Consider the following 13,451-nt stretch of genomic DNA (forward strand, 5'->3'; position numbering starts at 1 on the left):
TGTGCTCCGTGCTCGCCCTGCCACCCCTCGCCCTCCTCCTGCCATCCGGGAGTTCCCTAATGCGTTGGGCGTGGCTCGCCGTTCACGCCACTTATAGTGACGATCTCGCGCGAGGCGCCCTCCACGTGCTAAACGACCTGCAGGCACAGCCCCTGCTGCATGCCCTGGGCCTGGGGCACCCCGACGCCCTGGACACCCTCGCCTATTGGTGGTGGTTCTTACAGGGGTTGCTGCTCACTACACTGACAAGCTTCATCTCGGGGCCCACCGCCCCTGATGGCGAAAACCCTGACGATGACGACATCGATGATGACAACCCTGACGGTGACAACCCTGACCGTGATCTTGACCCTGTGGGTGAAGACGATGACTTTGCGGAAGTGAACCTGAGGGAGGTGGTGGTGGTGGAGGCGGTGGATTGGCAGTTCAGGGTGGGGGATCTAGTCCCCCCTCCTGACTCGCCCCTCCTCCAACTTCGGGGGAAGGAGGGTGAAGACGAGGATGAGTTTGAGGACGTGGATCGGATGGAGGTAGTGGAGGCGGTGGAGGAGGGGCTGTTTGGAGTGGGGGGCCCTTGCTGCCCCTCCCGAGCCGCCTGCCGAGGAGGAAGGTGAAGAGGAGGATGGCTTTGAGGTGGACCGGGGGGAGGTAGTGGAGGTGGTGGAGGTGGTGGAGGGGCAGTTCGGGGTGGGGGTTGTTGCCCCCCCTCCGGACCCGCCCGCCCGCCACCCTGGTCCTGTTGAGTAAGGATGATGAAGGCGAAGATGACTCAGACGAAGTGAGCGTGAAGGATGTGGCAACAACTGAGAACGGCCAATGCAAAATGTATATAAAAAAATAAAAAATTAATTAAAAAAATAAAAAAAAGTAAAAATCCCAAAAATCAAATACAAAATGATAGGATTAAGATTCGTAAAAAAAAAGAAACCAAATACAAAAGACATAAAACAACATAAATAAAAAAAAAAACTCCAATACAAAATATTAGGGCGAAGACTCGCCTTCATTTGCGTCAAAAAGGAGCACTGCTTTTACCCAAATAGTTGACTCGGCAGCGAAGAGTAAACTCGTAAAATCGCCTTAGTATTAATGAAAGTTCTGTTCACACCTTGCCCGGCTATGAAATGACGACCGGTAAACTTGATAAGGCACTCTACTTGCATGAAACAAAACAAAGAAAGTGTGATATGTTTCCTCTCCAGGTGATGTCGTGTGATATGTTTATTTCCAGGTGATGACGTGTGATATGTTTATTTCCAGGTGATGATGACGTGTGATATGTTTAATTCCAGGTGATGATGTCGTGTGATATGTTTCCTTTCCATGTAATGTGGTGTGATAAGTGTCCTTTCCAGGTAATGTCGTGTGATATGTTTCCTTTCCATGCAATGTGGTGTGATAAGTGTCCTTTACAGGTAATGTCGTGTGATATGTTTCCTTTCCATGCAATGTGGTGTGATATGTTTCCTTTACAGGTAATGTCGTGTGATATGTTTCCTTTCCATGCAATGTGGTGTGATATGTTTCCTTTCCATGTAATGTCGTGTGATAAGTGTCCTTTCCAGGTAATGTCGTGTGATATGTTTCCTTTCCATGCAATGTGGTGTGATAAGTGTCCTTTCCAGGTAATGTCGTGTGATATGTTTCCTTTCCATGCAATGTCGTGTGATAAGTGTCCTTTACAGGTAATGTCGTGTGATATGTTTCCTTTCCATGCAATGTCGTGTGATAAGTGTCCTTTACAGGTAATGTCGTGTGATATGTTTCCTTTCCATGCAATGTCGTGTGATAAGTGTCCTTTACAGGTAATGTCGTGTGATATGTTTCCTTTCCAGGTGATGTCGTGTGATATGTTTCCTTTCCAGGTGATGTCGTGTGATATGTTTCCTTTCCAGATGATGTTGTGTGATATGTTTCCTTTCCAGGTGATGTCGTGTGATATGTTTCCAGGTAATGTCGTGTGATATGTTTCCAGGTAATGTTGTGTGATAAGTTTCCAGGTAATGTCGTGTGATATGTTTCCTTTCCAGATGATGTTGTGTGATATGTTTCCTTTCCAGGTGATGTCGTGTGATATGTTTCCAGGTAATGTCGTGTGATATGTTTCCTTTCCAGGTGATGTCGTGTGATATGTTTCCTTTCCAGATGATGTTGTGTGATATGTTTCCAGGTGATGTCGTGTGATATGTTTCCAGGTAATGTCGTGTGATATGTTTCCTTTCCAGGTGATGTCGTGTGATATGTTTCCTTTCCAGGTGATGTCGTGTGATATGTTTCCTTTCCAGATGATGTTGTGTGATATGTTTCCTTTCCAGGTAATCTCGTGTGATATGTTTCCAGGTAATGTCGTGTGATATGTTTCCTTTCCAGGTAATGTCGTGTGATATGTTTCCAGGTAATGTCGTGTGATATGTTTCCTTTCCAGGTAATGTCGTGTGATATGTTTCCAGGTAATGTCGTGTGATATGTTTCCAGGTAATGTCGTGTGATATGTTTCCAGGTAATGTCGTGTGATATGTTTCCAGGTAATGTCGTGTGATATGTTTCCAGGTAATGTCGTGTGATATGTTTCCAGGTAATGTCGTGTGATATGTTTCCAGGTAATGTCGTGTGATATGTTTCCAGGTAATGTTGTGTGATATGTTTCCGTGTAATGTCGTGTGATATGTTTCCAGGTAATGTCGTGTGATATGTTTCCAGGTAATGTTGTGTGATATGTTTCCGTGTAATGTCGTGTGATATGTTTCCAGGTAATGTTGTGTGATATGTTTCCAGGTAATGTCGTGTGATATATTTCCAAGTAATGCTGTGATATGTTTCCAGGTAATGTCGTGTGATATGTTTCCAGGTAATGTCGTGTGATATGTTTCCAGGTAATGTTGTGTGATATGTTTCCAGGTAATGTCGTGTGATATGTTTCCAGGTAATGTCGTGTGATATGTTTCCAGGTAATGTTGTGTGATATGTTTCCATGTAATGTCGTGTGATATGTTTCCAGGTAATGTTGTGTGATATGTTTCCAGGTAATGTCGTGTGATATGTTTCCATGTAATGTCGTGTGATATGTTTCCAGGTAATGTCGTGTGATATGTTTCCAGGTAATGTCGTGTGATATGTTTCCAGGTAATGTTGTGTGATATGTTTCCAGGTAATGTTGTGTGATATGTTTCAAGGTTATGTGGTGTGTTTTGTTTCCTGTTAATGTGGTGTGTTATGTTTCCAGTTAATGATGTGTTATTTGTTTCCAGGTACTGTTGTGATATGTTTCCAGGTAATGTCGTGTGATATGTTTCCATGTAATGTCGTGTGATATGTTTCCAGGTAATGTTGTGTGATATGTTTCCATGTAATGTCGTGTGATATGTTTCCAGGTAATGTCGTGTGATATGTTTCCAGGTAATGTTGTGTGATATGTTTCCAGGTAATGTCGTGTGATATGTTTCCGTGTAATGTTGTGTGATATGTTTCCAGGTAATGTCGTGTGATATGTTTCCGTGTAATGTTGTGTGATATGTTTCCGTGTAATGTCGTGTGATATGTTTCCAGGTAATGTCGTGTGATATGTTTCCAGGTAATGTCGTGTGATATGTTTCCAGGTAATGTTGTGTGATATGTTTACAGGTAATGTCATGTGATATGTTTCCAGGTAATGTTGTGTGATATGTTTACAGGTAATGTTGTGTGATATGTTTCCAGGTAATGTTGTGTGATATGTTTCCAGGTAATGTCGTGTGATGTGTTTCCAGGTAATGTTGTGTGATATGTTTCCAGGTAATGTTGTGTGATATGTTTCCAGGTAATGTTGTGTGATATGTTTCCAGGTAATGTTGTGTGATATGTTTCCAGGTAATGTCGTGTGATATGTTTCCAGGTAATGTCGTGTGAAATGTTTCCAGGTAATGTCGTGTGATGTGTTTCCAGGTAATGTCGTGTGATATGTTTCCGTGTAATGTTGTGTGATATGTTTCCAGGTAATGTTGTGTGATGTGTTTCCGGGTAATGTCGTGTGATGTGTTTCCGGGTAATGTCGTGTAATATGTTTCAAGGTGATATCGTGTGATATGTTTCTTTTCTAGATAATGTCGTGTGCTATGTTCTGAGGAAATGTCGTGTGATATGTTTCCTTTCCAAGTAAAGTCGTGTGATATGTTTACTGGTAATGTCAATTGATACGTTTCCTTTCCAGGGAGAGTGTGTGTGCCCGTGCGCGGGAGTCGAAGGAGTGTGTGTGCCCGTACGCGGGAGTCGGAAAAGTGTGTGTGCCCGTACGCAGGAGTCGGAAGAGTGTGTGTGCCCGTACGCGGGAGTCGGAAAAGTGTGTGTGCCCGTACGCAGGAGTCGGAAGAGTGTGTGTGCCCGTACGCGGGAGTCGGAAGAGTGTGTGTGCACGCACGCGGGAGAGTGTGTGTGCCCGTACACGGGAGAGTGTGTGTGCCCGCACTAGGGACTCGGAAGAGTGTGTGTGCCCGCACTCGGGAGAGTGTGTGTGCCCGCACTAGGGACTCGGAAGAGTGTGTGTGCCCGCACGCGGGAGAGTGTGTGTGCCCGTACGCGGGAGAGTGTGTGTGCCCGCACTAGGGACTCGGAAGAGTGTGTGTGCCCGTACGCGGGAGAGTGTGTGTGCCCGCACTAGGGACTCGGAAGAGTGTGTGTGCCCGTACGCGGGAGAGTGTGTGTGCCCGGACTAGGGACTCGGAATATTGTGTGTGGCGGCACTCGGGAGAGTGTGTGTGCCCGCACTAGGGACTCGGAAGAGTGTGTGTGCCCGCACGCGGGAGAGTGTGTGTGCCCGTACGCGGGAGAGTGTGTGTGCCCGCACTAGGGACTCGGAAGAGTGTGTGTGCCCGCACGCGGGAGAGTGTGTGTGCCCGTACGCGGGAGTCGGAAGAGTGTGTGTGCCCGTACGCGGGAGAGTGTGTGTGCCCGCACTAGGGACTCGGAAGTGTGTGTGCCCGCACGCGGGAGAGTGTGTGTGCCCGTATGCGGGAGTCGGAGGAGTGAGTGTGCCCGTACGCGGGAGTCAGAAGAGTGTGAGTGCCTGTACGCGGGAGAGTGCGTGTGCTCGCACTCGGGAGAGTGTGTGTGCCCGCACGCAGGAGAGGGTGTGTGCCCGTACGCGGGAGTCGGAAGAGTGTGTGTCCCCGTACGCGTGAGTCGGAAGAGTGTGTGTGCCCGTACGCGGGAGTCAGAAGAGTGTGAGTGCCCATACGCGGGAGAGTGTGTGTGCTCGCACTCGGGAGAGTGTGTGTGCCCGCACGCGGGAGAGGGTGTGTGCCCGTACGCGGGAGTCGGAAGAGTGTGTGTCCCCGTACGCGTGAGTCGGAAGAGTGTGTGTGCCCGTACGCGGGAGTCAGAAGAGTGTGAGTGCCCATACGCGGGAGAGTGTGTGTGCTCGCACTCGGGAGAGTGTGTGTGCTCGCACTCGGGAGAGTGTGTGTGCCCGCACGCGGGAGAGTGTGTGTGCCCGCACGCGGGAGTCGGAAGAGTGTGTGTGCCCGTACGCGGGAGTCAGAAGAGTGTGAGTGCCCGTACGCGGGAGAGTGTGTGTGCTTACACACGGGAGAGTGTGTGTGCCCGTACACAGGAGAATGTGTGTGCCCGCACGCGGGAGTCGGAAGAGTGTGTGTGCCCGTACGCAGGAGAGTGTGTGTGCCCGCACGCGGGAGTCGGAAGAGTGTGTGTGCCCGTACGCGGTAGAGTGTGTGCGCCCGCACTCGGGAGTCGGAAGAGTGTGGGTGCCCGCACGCGGGAGTCGGAAGAGTGTGTGTGCCCGTACGCGGGAGAGTGTGTGTGCCCGCACGCGAGAGTCGGAAGAGTGTGTGTGCCCGTACGCGGGAGAGTGTGTGTGCCCGCACGCGGGAGTCGGAAGAGTGTGTGTGCCCGTACGCAGGAGAGTGTGTGTGCCCGCACGCGGGAGTCGGAAGAGTGTGTGTGCCCGTACGCAGGAGAGTGTGTGTGCCCGCACTCGGGAGTCGGAAAAGTGTGTGTGCCGGCACGCGGGCATCGGAAGAGTTTGTGTGCCCGTACGCAGGAGAGTGTGTGTGCCCGCACGCGGGAGTGTGTGTGTGCTCGCACTCGGGAGAGTGTGTGTGCCCGCACGCGGGACTCGGAAGAGTGTGTGTCCCCGTACGCAGGAGAGTGTGCGTGCCCGCACGCGGGAGAGGGTGTGTGCCCGCACTCGGGAGTCGGAAGAGTGTGTGTGCCCGTACGCAGGAGAGTGTGTGTGCCCGCACGCGGGAGTCGGAAGAGTGTGTGCCCGTACGCAGGAGAGTGTGTGTGCCCGCACGCGGGAGTCGGAAGAGTGTGTTTGCCCGTACGCAGGAGAGTGTGTATGCCCGCACGCGGGAGTCGGAGGAATGTGTGTGCCCGTACGCAGGAGAGTGTGTGTGCCCGCACGCGGGAGTCGGAAGAGTGTGTGTGCCCGTACGCAGGAGAGTGTGTGTGCCCGCACGCGGGAGTCGGAAGAGTGTGTGTGCCCGTACGCGGGAGAGTGTGTGTGCCCGCACTCGGGAGTCGGAAGAGTGTGTGTGCCCGCACGCGGGTATCGAAAGAGTGTGTGTGCCCGTAAGCAAGAGAGTGTGTGTGCCCGCACGCGAGAGTTGGAAGAGTGTGTGTGCCCGTACGCGGGAGAGTGTGTGTGCCCGCACTCGGGAGTCGGAAGAGTGTGTGTGCCCGTACGCGGGAGAGTGTGTGTGCCCGCACTCGGGAGTCGGAAGAGCGTGTGTCCCCGGACGCGGGAGAGTGTGCGTGCCCGCACTCGGGAGTCGGAAGAGTGTGTGTGCCCGTACGCCGGGGAGTGTGTGTGCCCGCACGCGGGAGTCGGAAAAGTGTGTGTGCCCGTACGCGGGAGAGTGTGTGTGACCGCACTCGGGAGTCAGAAGAATGTGTGTGCTCGCACTCACGAGTCGGAAGAGTGTGTGTGCCCGTACGCGGGAGAGTGTGTGTGCTCGCACTCGGGAGTCGGAAGAGTGTGTGTGCCCGCACGCGGGTATCGGAAGAGTGTGTGTGCCCGTAAGCAAGAGAGTGTGTGTGCCCGCACGCGAAAGTCGGAAGAGCGTGTGTGCCCGTACGCCGGGGAGTGTGTGTGCCCGTACCCGGGAGAGTGTGTGTGACTGCACTCGGGAGTCAGAAGAATGTGTGTGCCCGCACTCACGAGTCGGAAGAGTGTGTGTGCCCGTACGCGGGAGTGTGTGTGCCAGCACTCGGGAGTCGGAAGAGTGTGTGTGCCCGTACGCGGGAGTGTGTGTGTGCCCGCACGCGGGAGTCGGAAGAGTGTGTGTGCCCGCACGCGGGAGTCGGAAGAGTGTGTGTGCCCGCACGCGGGAGTCGGAAGAGTGTGTGTGCTCGCACTCGGGAGAGTGTGTGTGCCCGCACTCGGGAGTCGGAAGAGTGTGTGTGCCCGCACGCGGGTATCGGAAGAGTGTGTGTGCCCGTACGCGGGAGAGTGTGTGTGCCCGCACGCGGGAGTCGGAAAAGTGTGTGTGCCCGTACGCGGGAGAGTGTGTGTGCCCGCACTCGGGAGTCGGAAGAGTGTGTGTGCCCGTACGCAGGAGAGTGTGTGTGCCCGCATGCGGGAGATTGTGTGTGCCCGTACGGAGGAGTCGGAAGAGTGTGTGTGCCCGTACGCGGGAGTCGGAAGAGTGTGTTTGCCCGCACGCGGGAGAGTGTGTGTGCCCGTACGCGGGAGAGTGTGTGTGCCCGCACTCGGGAGTCGGAAGAGTGTGTTTGCCCGTACGCGGGAGAGTGTGTGTGCCCGTACGCGGGAGCCGGAAGAGGGTGTGTGCCCGTACGCGTTAGTCTGTGTGCCCGCACTCGGGAGAGTGTGTGTGCTTGCACGCGGGAGTCGGAAGAGTGTGTGTGCCCGTACGCGGGAGAGTGTGTGTGCCCGAAGTCGGGAGTCCGAAGAGTGTGTGTGCCCGTACGCGGGAGAATGTGTGTGCCCTCACTCGGAAGTCGGAAGAGTGTGTGCCTGTACGCGGGAGAGTGTGTTTGTGCCTCCACGCGGGAGTCGGAAGAGTGTGTGTGCCCGTGCGCGGGAGAGTGTGTGTGTCCGCACTCGGGAGAATGTGTGTGCCCGTACGCGGGAGAATGTGTGTGCCCGCACGCGGGAGTGTGTGTGTGTGCCCGCACGCGGGGGAGTGTGTGTGCCCGCACGCGGAGGTGTGTGTTCCCGCACGCGGGAGAGTGTGTGTGCCCTCACGCGGGATAGTGTGTGTGCCCGCACTCGGGAGAGTGTGTGTGCCCGCACGCGGGAGAGTTTGTGTGCCGGGACGCGGGAGAGTGTGTGCCCGCACGCGGGAGAGTGTGTGTGCCCGCACGCGGAAGTGTGTGTGTGCCCGCACGCGGTAGATTGTGTGTGCTCGCACGCGGAGTGTATGTGTGCCCACACGCCGGAGAGTGTGTGTGCCCGCACGCGGGAGAGTGCACGTGTGTGCCCGCACGCGGGAGAGTGTGTGTGCCCGCATGTTGGCGAGTGTGTGTGCCCGCACGCAGGAGAGTGTATGTGCCAGCACGCAGTAAAGTGTGTGTGCCCACATGTGGACGAGTGTGTGTGCCACCACGCGGGCGCGAGTGTGTTTCCGCATGCAGGAGTCTGTGTGTGCTACACGATGGAGAATGAGTGTGTCTGCACGCGGGTGATTGTGTGTGCCCGCATAAGTGCGAATGTGTGTGCCCGCATGCGGCCGAGTGTGTTTGCCCGCACGCGGGTGAGTGTGTGCCTGCTTCCGGGAGAGCGTGCGTCCGCACTCGGGAGAGTGTATGTGCCCGCACCCGGGAGTGTATGTGTTCCCGCATGCTGGCGAGTGTGTGTCTGCTCGCACGCGGACGCGTGTGTGCCCGCATTCAGGAGAGTGTGTATGTCGGCATGCAGAAGAGTATGTGTGCCAGGACGCGGGAAAACGTGTGTGCCCGCATGTGGACGAGTGTGTTTGCCCGCACGTGGGCGACTGTGTCTGGCCGCATTCACGAGAGTGTGCGTGCCCACACGCGGGAGAGTGTGTGTTCTAACACGATGGAGAGTGTGTGTGCTCGTATGCTGGCGAATGTGTGCCCGCACTCAGGGGAGTGTGTGTGCCCGTACGCTGGAGAGTGTGTGTGCCCGCACGCGGGAGAGTCTGCGTCCCCGCACGTGGGAGTGTGTGTGCCCGTTCGCGGGTGAACGTGGAAGAGTACACACATTCGCCCGCATGCCGGCGAATGTGTGTGCCAGCACGCGGGAGACTGTGTGTGTCCGCATGCGGGCGAGTGTGTGCCCGCAAGCGGTACAGTGTAAGTTCCCGCACGCGGAAGAGTGTGTTTGCCTGCTGGAGTGTGTGTGTGTGTGTGTGTGTGTGTGTGTGTGTGTGTGTGTGTGTGTGTGTGTGTGTGTGTGTGTGTCCTCAGTCGGGCGAGTGTTTGTACCCTCACGCGGGCGAGTATGTGTGCAGGCATGCAGGCTAGTATGTGTGCCCTCCCGCGGGCGAGTGTGTGCCCGCACGCGAGAGAGTGTGTGTGCCCGCCAGTGAGTAAGTGTGCCCTCTTGTGGGAGCGTGTGTGTGACCGCACGCGAGGGAGTGTGTGTGCCCGCCGGCGGGCGAGTGTGTGTGCTTTCCGGCATCCGAGTGTGCATACCCGCACGCGGTAGAGTGTGGGCGCTCGCACGCTTGTGAGTTTGGGTGCCACTGCACAGGGAAGTGTGTATGCCCGCGTGAGGGAAAGGTGTATGCCCCCGTGTCGGCAGTTGTGAGTGCTCTCGCATGGGTGAGTGTGTGTGCCAGCGCACGGGCGAGTGTGTGTGTGTGTGTGTGTGTGTGTGTGTGTGTGTGTGTGTGTGTGTGTGTGTGTGTGTGTGTGTGTGTGTGTCGAAGGAGAGGCGACGGTTACAGGGACGAGGTGATGGTGGTGGTGGTGGCAGTGATGATGGTGGTGGTAATGGCGGTGGTAATGCTGGTTGTAGTAATGATGATGGTGATGGTGGTGGTGGTGGTGGAGGCTTCAGAAGTTACCTATTGAAATGTTAATGCGTACGTTATGAATTTCTTTTATATTTTGTCCCTGAATGCAGTGGAGCAACGAATGACTTCCGTGAACGTGAACGAAATAGAAAGAGGGTTGAGGTGGGCGTCCCCCCCCCCCCCGTTAGGTAGGTTATGTCAGTTTAAATTTATCAGGCATGCAGTGTGGGCCGGCGGAAATATGCAACGTAGGACTGGGAGGGGCGACGGGGGGACGGGGGGGGTCCACTACGCTGGCCGATGATAAAGGGTGGGAGCGGGGCGGCGGCTGGTGCACCTCAGGTATTGACGTCAATCATTTGGTGATTTGCGGAAAATAAAAAATATCTCCACCATAAAGAGCATCTTAGTTTGCCCAGAAAAGAACAGTCAATCTCTCGAAATTAGTAGGCTACCCTTTCCTTAACAATGCCCGTGGTGGTGGTGGTGATGGTGGTGGTGAAGCTGGGAATGGTGGTGGTGGTGGTGGTGATGGTTGTCGTGGTGATGTTTGTCTTATTCTTTCATTTTTGTATATACATCTTTGTCTTACTTTCATTCTTCTCTTTTATTCCGTCTCATTCATTCTTCCACTTATTCTTCCTTTTCCATCTTTAACACACTATCCTTTTCTTCTTACTATTAATAACTGTCTCCTATTTATTTTCTTCTAATACTCGCTCTTAAATTCTTTCTTTTTTTATTTATTTCTTTTCGTTTATTTTCCTTCCTCTTTATCCATCAATATATTTCCTTCGTCCCTCCGTTATCCGTTTATATATTCCCTTCCCCTCAATTTTTCTGTCTCTGTCTCTCTCTCTCTCTCTCTCTCTCTCTCTCTCTCTCTCTCTCTCTCTCTCTCTCTCTCTCTCTCTGTCTCTGTCTCTGTCTTTTTGTTTTTTTTCTCTCTCTCTCTCTCTCTCTCTCTCTCTCTCTCTCTCTCTCTCTCTCTCTCTCTCTCTCTCTCTCTCTCTCTCTCTCTCTCTCTCTCTCTCTCTCTCTCTCTCTCTTACCATAGTAAGACAGGCCACATTCTCCCTCACATGCTCACTCTTCAGCACTCATACATCAGGTCACATCCCCTGCAGACGGTACTCGGGCGTTTCTTCCCTGTCCAGGCAGCAGCGCGTCGTCGTGATGAGGCCGGTGTGAGGCTCCACGCTAAAGAGGGCGGCGCCGGAAGCCTCGACCACCACGTTCTTCTCGATGTCGTAGATGAGCCGCGCGTTGCTCCCGTCCTCTGCGTCATCTGCGTCCCTCGCCGTCACCATCACCACCGGCGTCCCTGCAGCGGGGGTGTTAGGGTGCAGGTTAGGGAGACGTTCAAGGTGGTATTCTGAGACGCTTCCGCCTATCACATTAACTATATTTCCAAAGGCCAAAAAGGAGGTTCATCGGGTTCCCATGAGTGTTTTTCGCGTTCATGGAAAAGAAATATTGTCAGACTACCACCATGGAAAGGCAAACAGTTCTCACGAAAGCCATGTCAAATGCGTGTGCTTGGGAGCCAAAATGTTAAATGATAAAAATTATGGTCCTAAATGCTGCCTCTGATGGGACACGAGTAAAGATGAGGTAACACCACTCTATTGATCTATCTGTCTATCTATCTATCTCTCGCGCACACACACACCTCAGGCGAAAATAGTTTAGGTCCTTTAGGAGGTCCTCAGGTTGTATGAATCTCGTTTACATTAAGAGATAATTAATGTGAGAATGTTCGTTAGGAGAGGTCTTCAAATGATTTCGCCTTCCATTCTGTCTTATGTCAACATGGGTAATGAGAGAGAGAGAGAGAGAGAGAGAGAGAGAGAGAGAGAGAGAGAGAGAGAGAGAGAGAGAGAGAGAGAGAGAGAGAGAGAGAGAGAGAGAGAGAGAGAGAGAGAGAGAGAGAAACAGGTTAATTTGGAACAAGCTAATTACACAACAATATACAAGGAGATGACAAGAGGCCAGTCGGCTACATGTGGGAGCTTCAAAGAACTCCTAAGAACTTCCCTCTCTGCTGTTCTCATCCATGAACCTCTCTAATCCACGCACAGATCTTTATCAAGTCGTTGTACTCACCCGCGGCGGCATTCTCCGGTACGCTCCCGACCACGGTGTCGTTGAGGAAGACAGGCGCGTTGTCGTTGATGTCCTTCACCACCACCGTCACCACTGTCCCCACGACGTGCACCCTCCCGCCACCACCACTAGCACAATAGGTCACCCCTGCGTCACACTCGCCGTCCTCTGCTGCTTGTGTGTCCGTTGAGTACCTTGAGACGTCTCGATGGACTCTATCAACATACACGTATGGAGAGGAGCGTCCGACGAAGGAGTGCTTGATACTTTGACTTGCTCTTGTTTGACTTTTTGAGATGTCCCCTTGTTGGCCGTAACCCATTTCTGCAGTGAGGGGCGGCGTGGCAGGCGTTAATCCGTCCTTACTCGTGGTGGTCTGGCTGGTGGCGGCGTAATCATGTGCACGAGGCGACGGCAGCGCGGCAAGTTGTCTTTCTCCTTCTTGTGGTCTTAGGTTTCTCCCTTTTACTTTCTCTATAAATGGCCATCCCCGACGCGTCCTCTGCCCCGTAACCTCGTGGGCATCGTCGACAACAGGCATCAGGAGGGTTTGCAACTCTCTGACGCCACTCGTCGTGTGTGCCTCTTCAGTGACGGGGGTAAGGTGCCCTCCATCTCCATCTTTGAGCCGCTCTTCCCACTGTCTCGTCTGCACCCCGTCAGTCATCCTTCCAGGATTGCAGGGAACCTCTGCATGGCGTGCTCCAAGGCTGCTTTCACTGGCATGCCCCGATGAAAAGATGTGAATCTGGTTGTTGATGGTATAAGCAACATCTTCACTACATCCTGACAACCCTTTTCCGCCATGGGCTTTTTCTCCCATCGTGACTGGCTTCTGGAGTTTGTGTTGCTTTGGAAATCCAGTGCCGGGTCGCTTCCCATCACTGATACTTTTCAAGCGTTCCCAGGCATATCCCTTCATCTTACCCTTTTGTTCCGTGTTTTTTCTTTGTACTATTGTTTCCCTCGAGCCTTGAGTCTCGGCATCTGATAACAAAACACTGCCATTCATGGGATGCGACACACCACGCTTCCTTCTGCCGTGACAGCCTTGCCCCGAGTCCCGCCCCGTTCCTTTAGGCTCAGCAGGTGAAGGGTCTGGGCCAGGGTCACGCTTTCTCCTGCCGTGATGGCCGCGCCCGATTCCTTTGGTCTCCTCTGTGGGTGACGGGTCTGGGCCAGGTTCCCGGTGGCCCCAGGACGCCTGCAGGTGCGGGTGACTGCGGGAGTAGTGGTAGGGGATGGCAGTGGCGGCGTCGTCACCCCCGCCACCCCCGTCAGCCCACTGGCCGTCATGCACCTCCACCCGCAGCCTCCACACGCCCCTCCCCTGTGGCGGGTCCCTGTCCAGCGCCTGCACCCAGCGTGGGGAAGAAGGCGATGGAAGGTTAGGTGCGTGGCTGTGTGCAG

The 13,451-nt window shown here is 53.9% G+C and overlaps 2 protein-coding genes across 2 annotated transcripts in view; both read right to left on the reverse strand.

Annotated features, from left to right (window-relative positions):
• Positions 1 to 8,796, reverse strand: part of LOC126998312 (neural-cadherin-like) — a 36,781-nt gene extending 27,985 nt beyond the window's left edge. The window contains exons 1-3 of the mRNA XM_050859799.1: positions 8,721 to 8,796; positions 475 to 595; positions 223 to 351 (exon numbers count right to left, since the gene is read on the reverse strand). Coding sequence (XP_050715756.1) covers positions 223 to 351; positions 475 to 595; positions 8,721 to 8,796 — 326 coding nt within the window. The remainder of the gene's footprint in view (positions 1 to 222; positions 352 to 474; positions 596 to 8,720) is intronic.
• Positions 8,797 to 11,000: 2,204 nt separating this feature from the next.
• Positions 11,001 to 13,451, reverse strand: part of LOC126998403 (protocadherin-16-like) — a 97,223-nt gene continuing 94,772 nt past the window's right edge. The window contains exons 6-7 of the mRNA XM_050860038.1: positions 12,042 to 13,395; positions 11,001 to 11,259 (exon numbers count right to left, since the gene is read on the reverse strand). Coding sequence (XP_050715995.1) covers positions 11,048 to 11,259; positions 12,042 to 13,395 — 1,566 coding nt within the window. The 3' untranslated portion in view covers positions 11,001 to 11,047. The remainder of the gene's footprint in view (positions 11,260 to 12,041; positions 13,396 to 13,451) is intronic.

The sequence above is a fragment of the Eriocheir sinensis genome, chromosome 14 (genome assembly GCF_024679095.1).
Source record: "Eriocheir sinensis breed Jianghai 21 chromosome 14, ASM2467909v1, whole genome shotgun sequence".
NCBI classification, from domain to species: Eukaryota; Metazoa; Arthropoda; class Malacostraca; order Decapoda; family Varunidae; genus Eriocheir; species Eriocheir sinensis.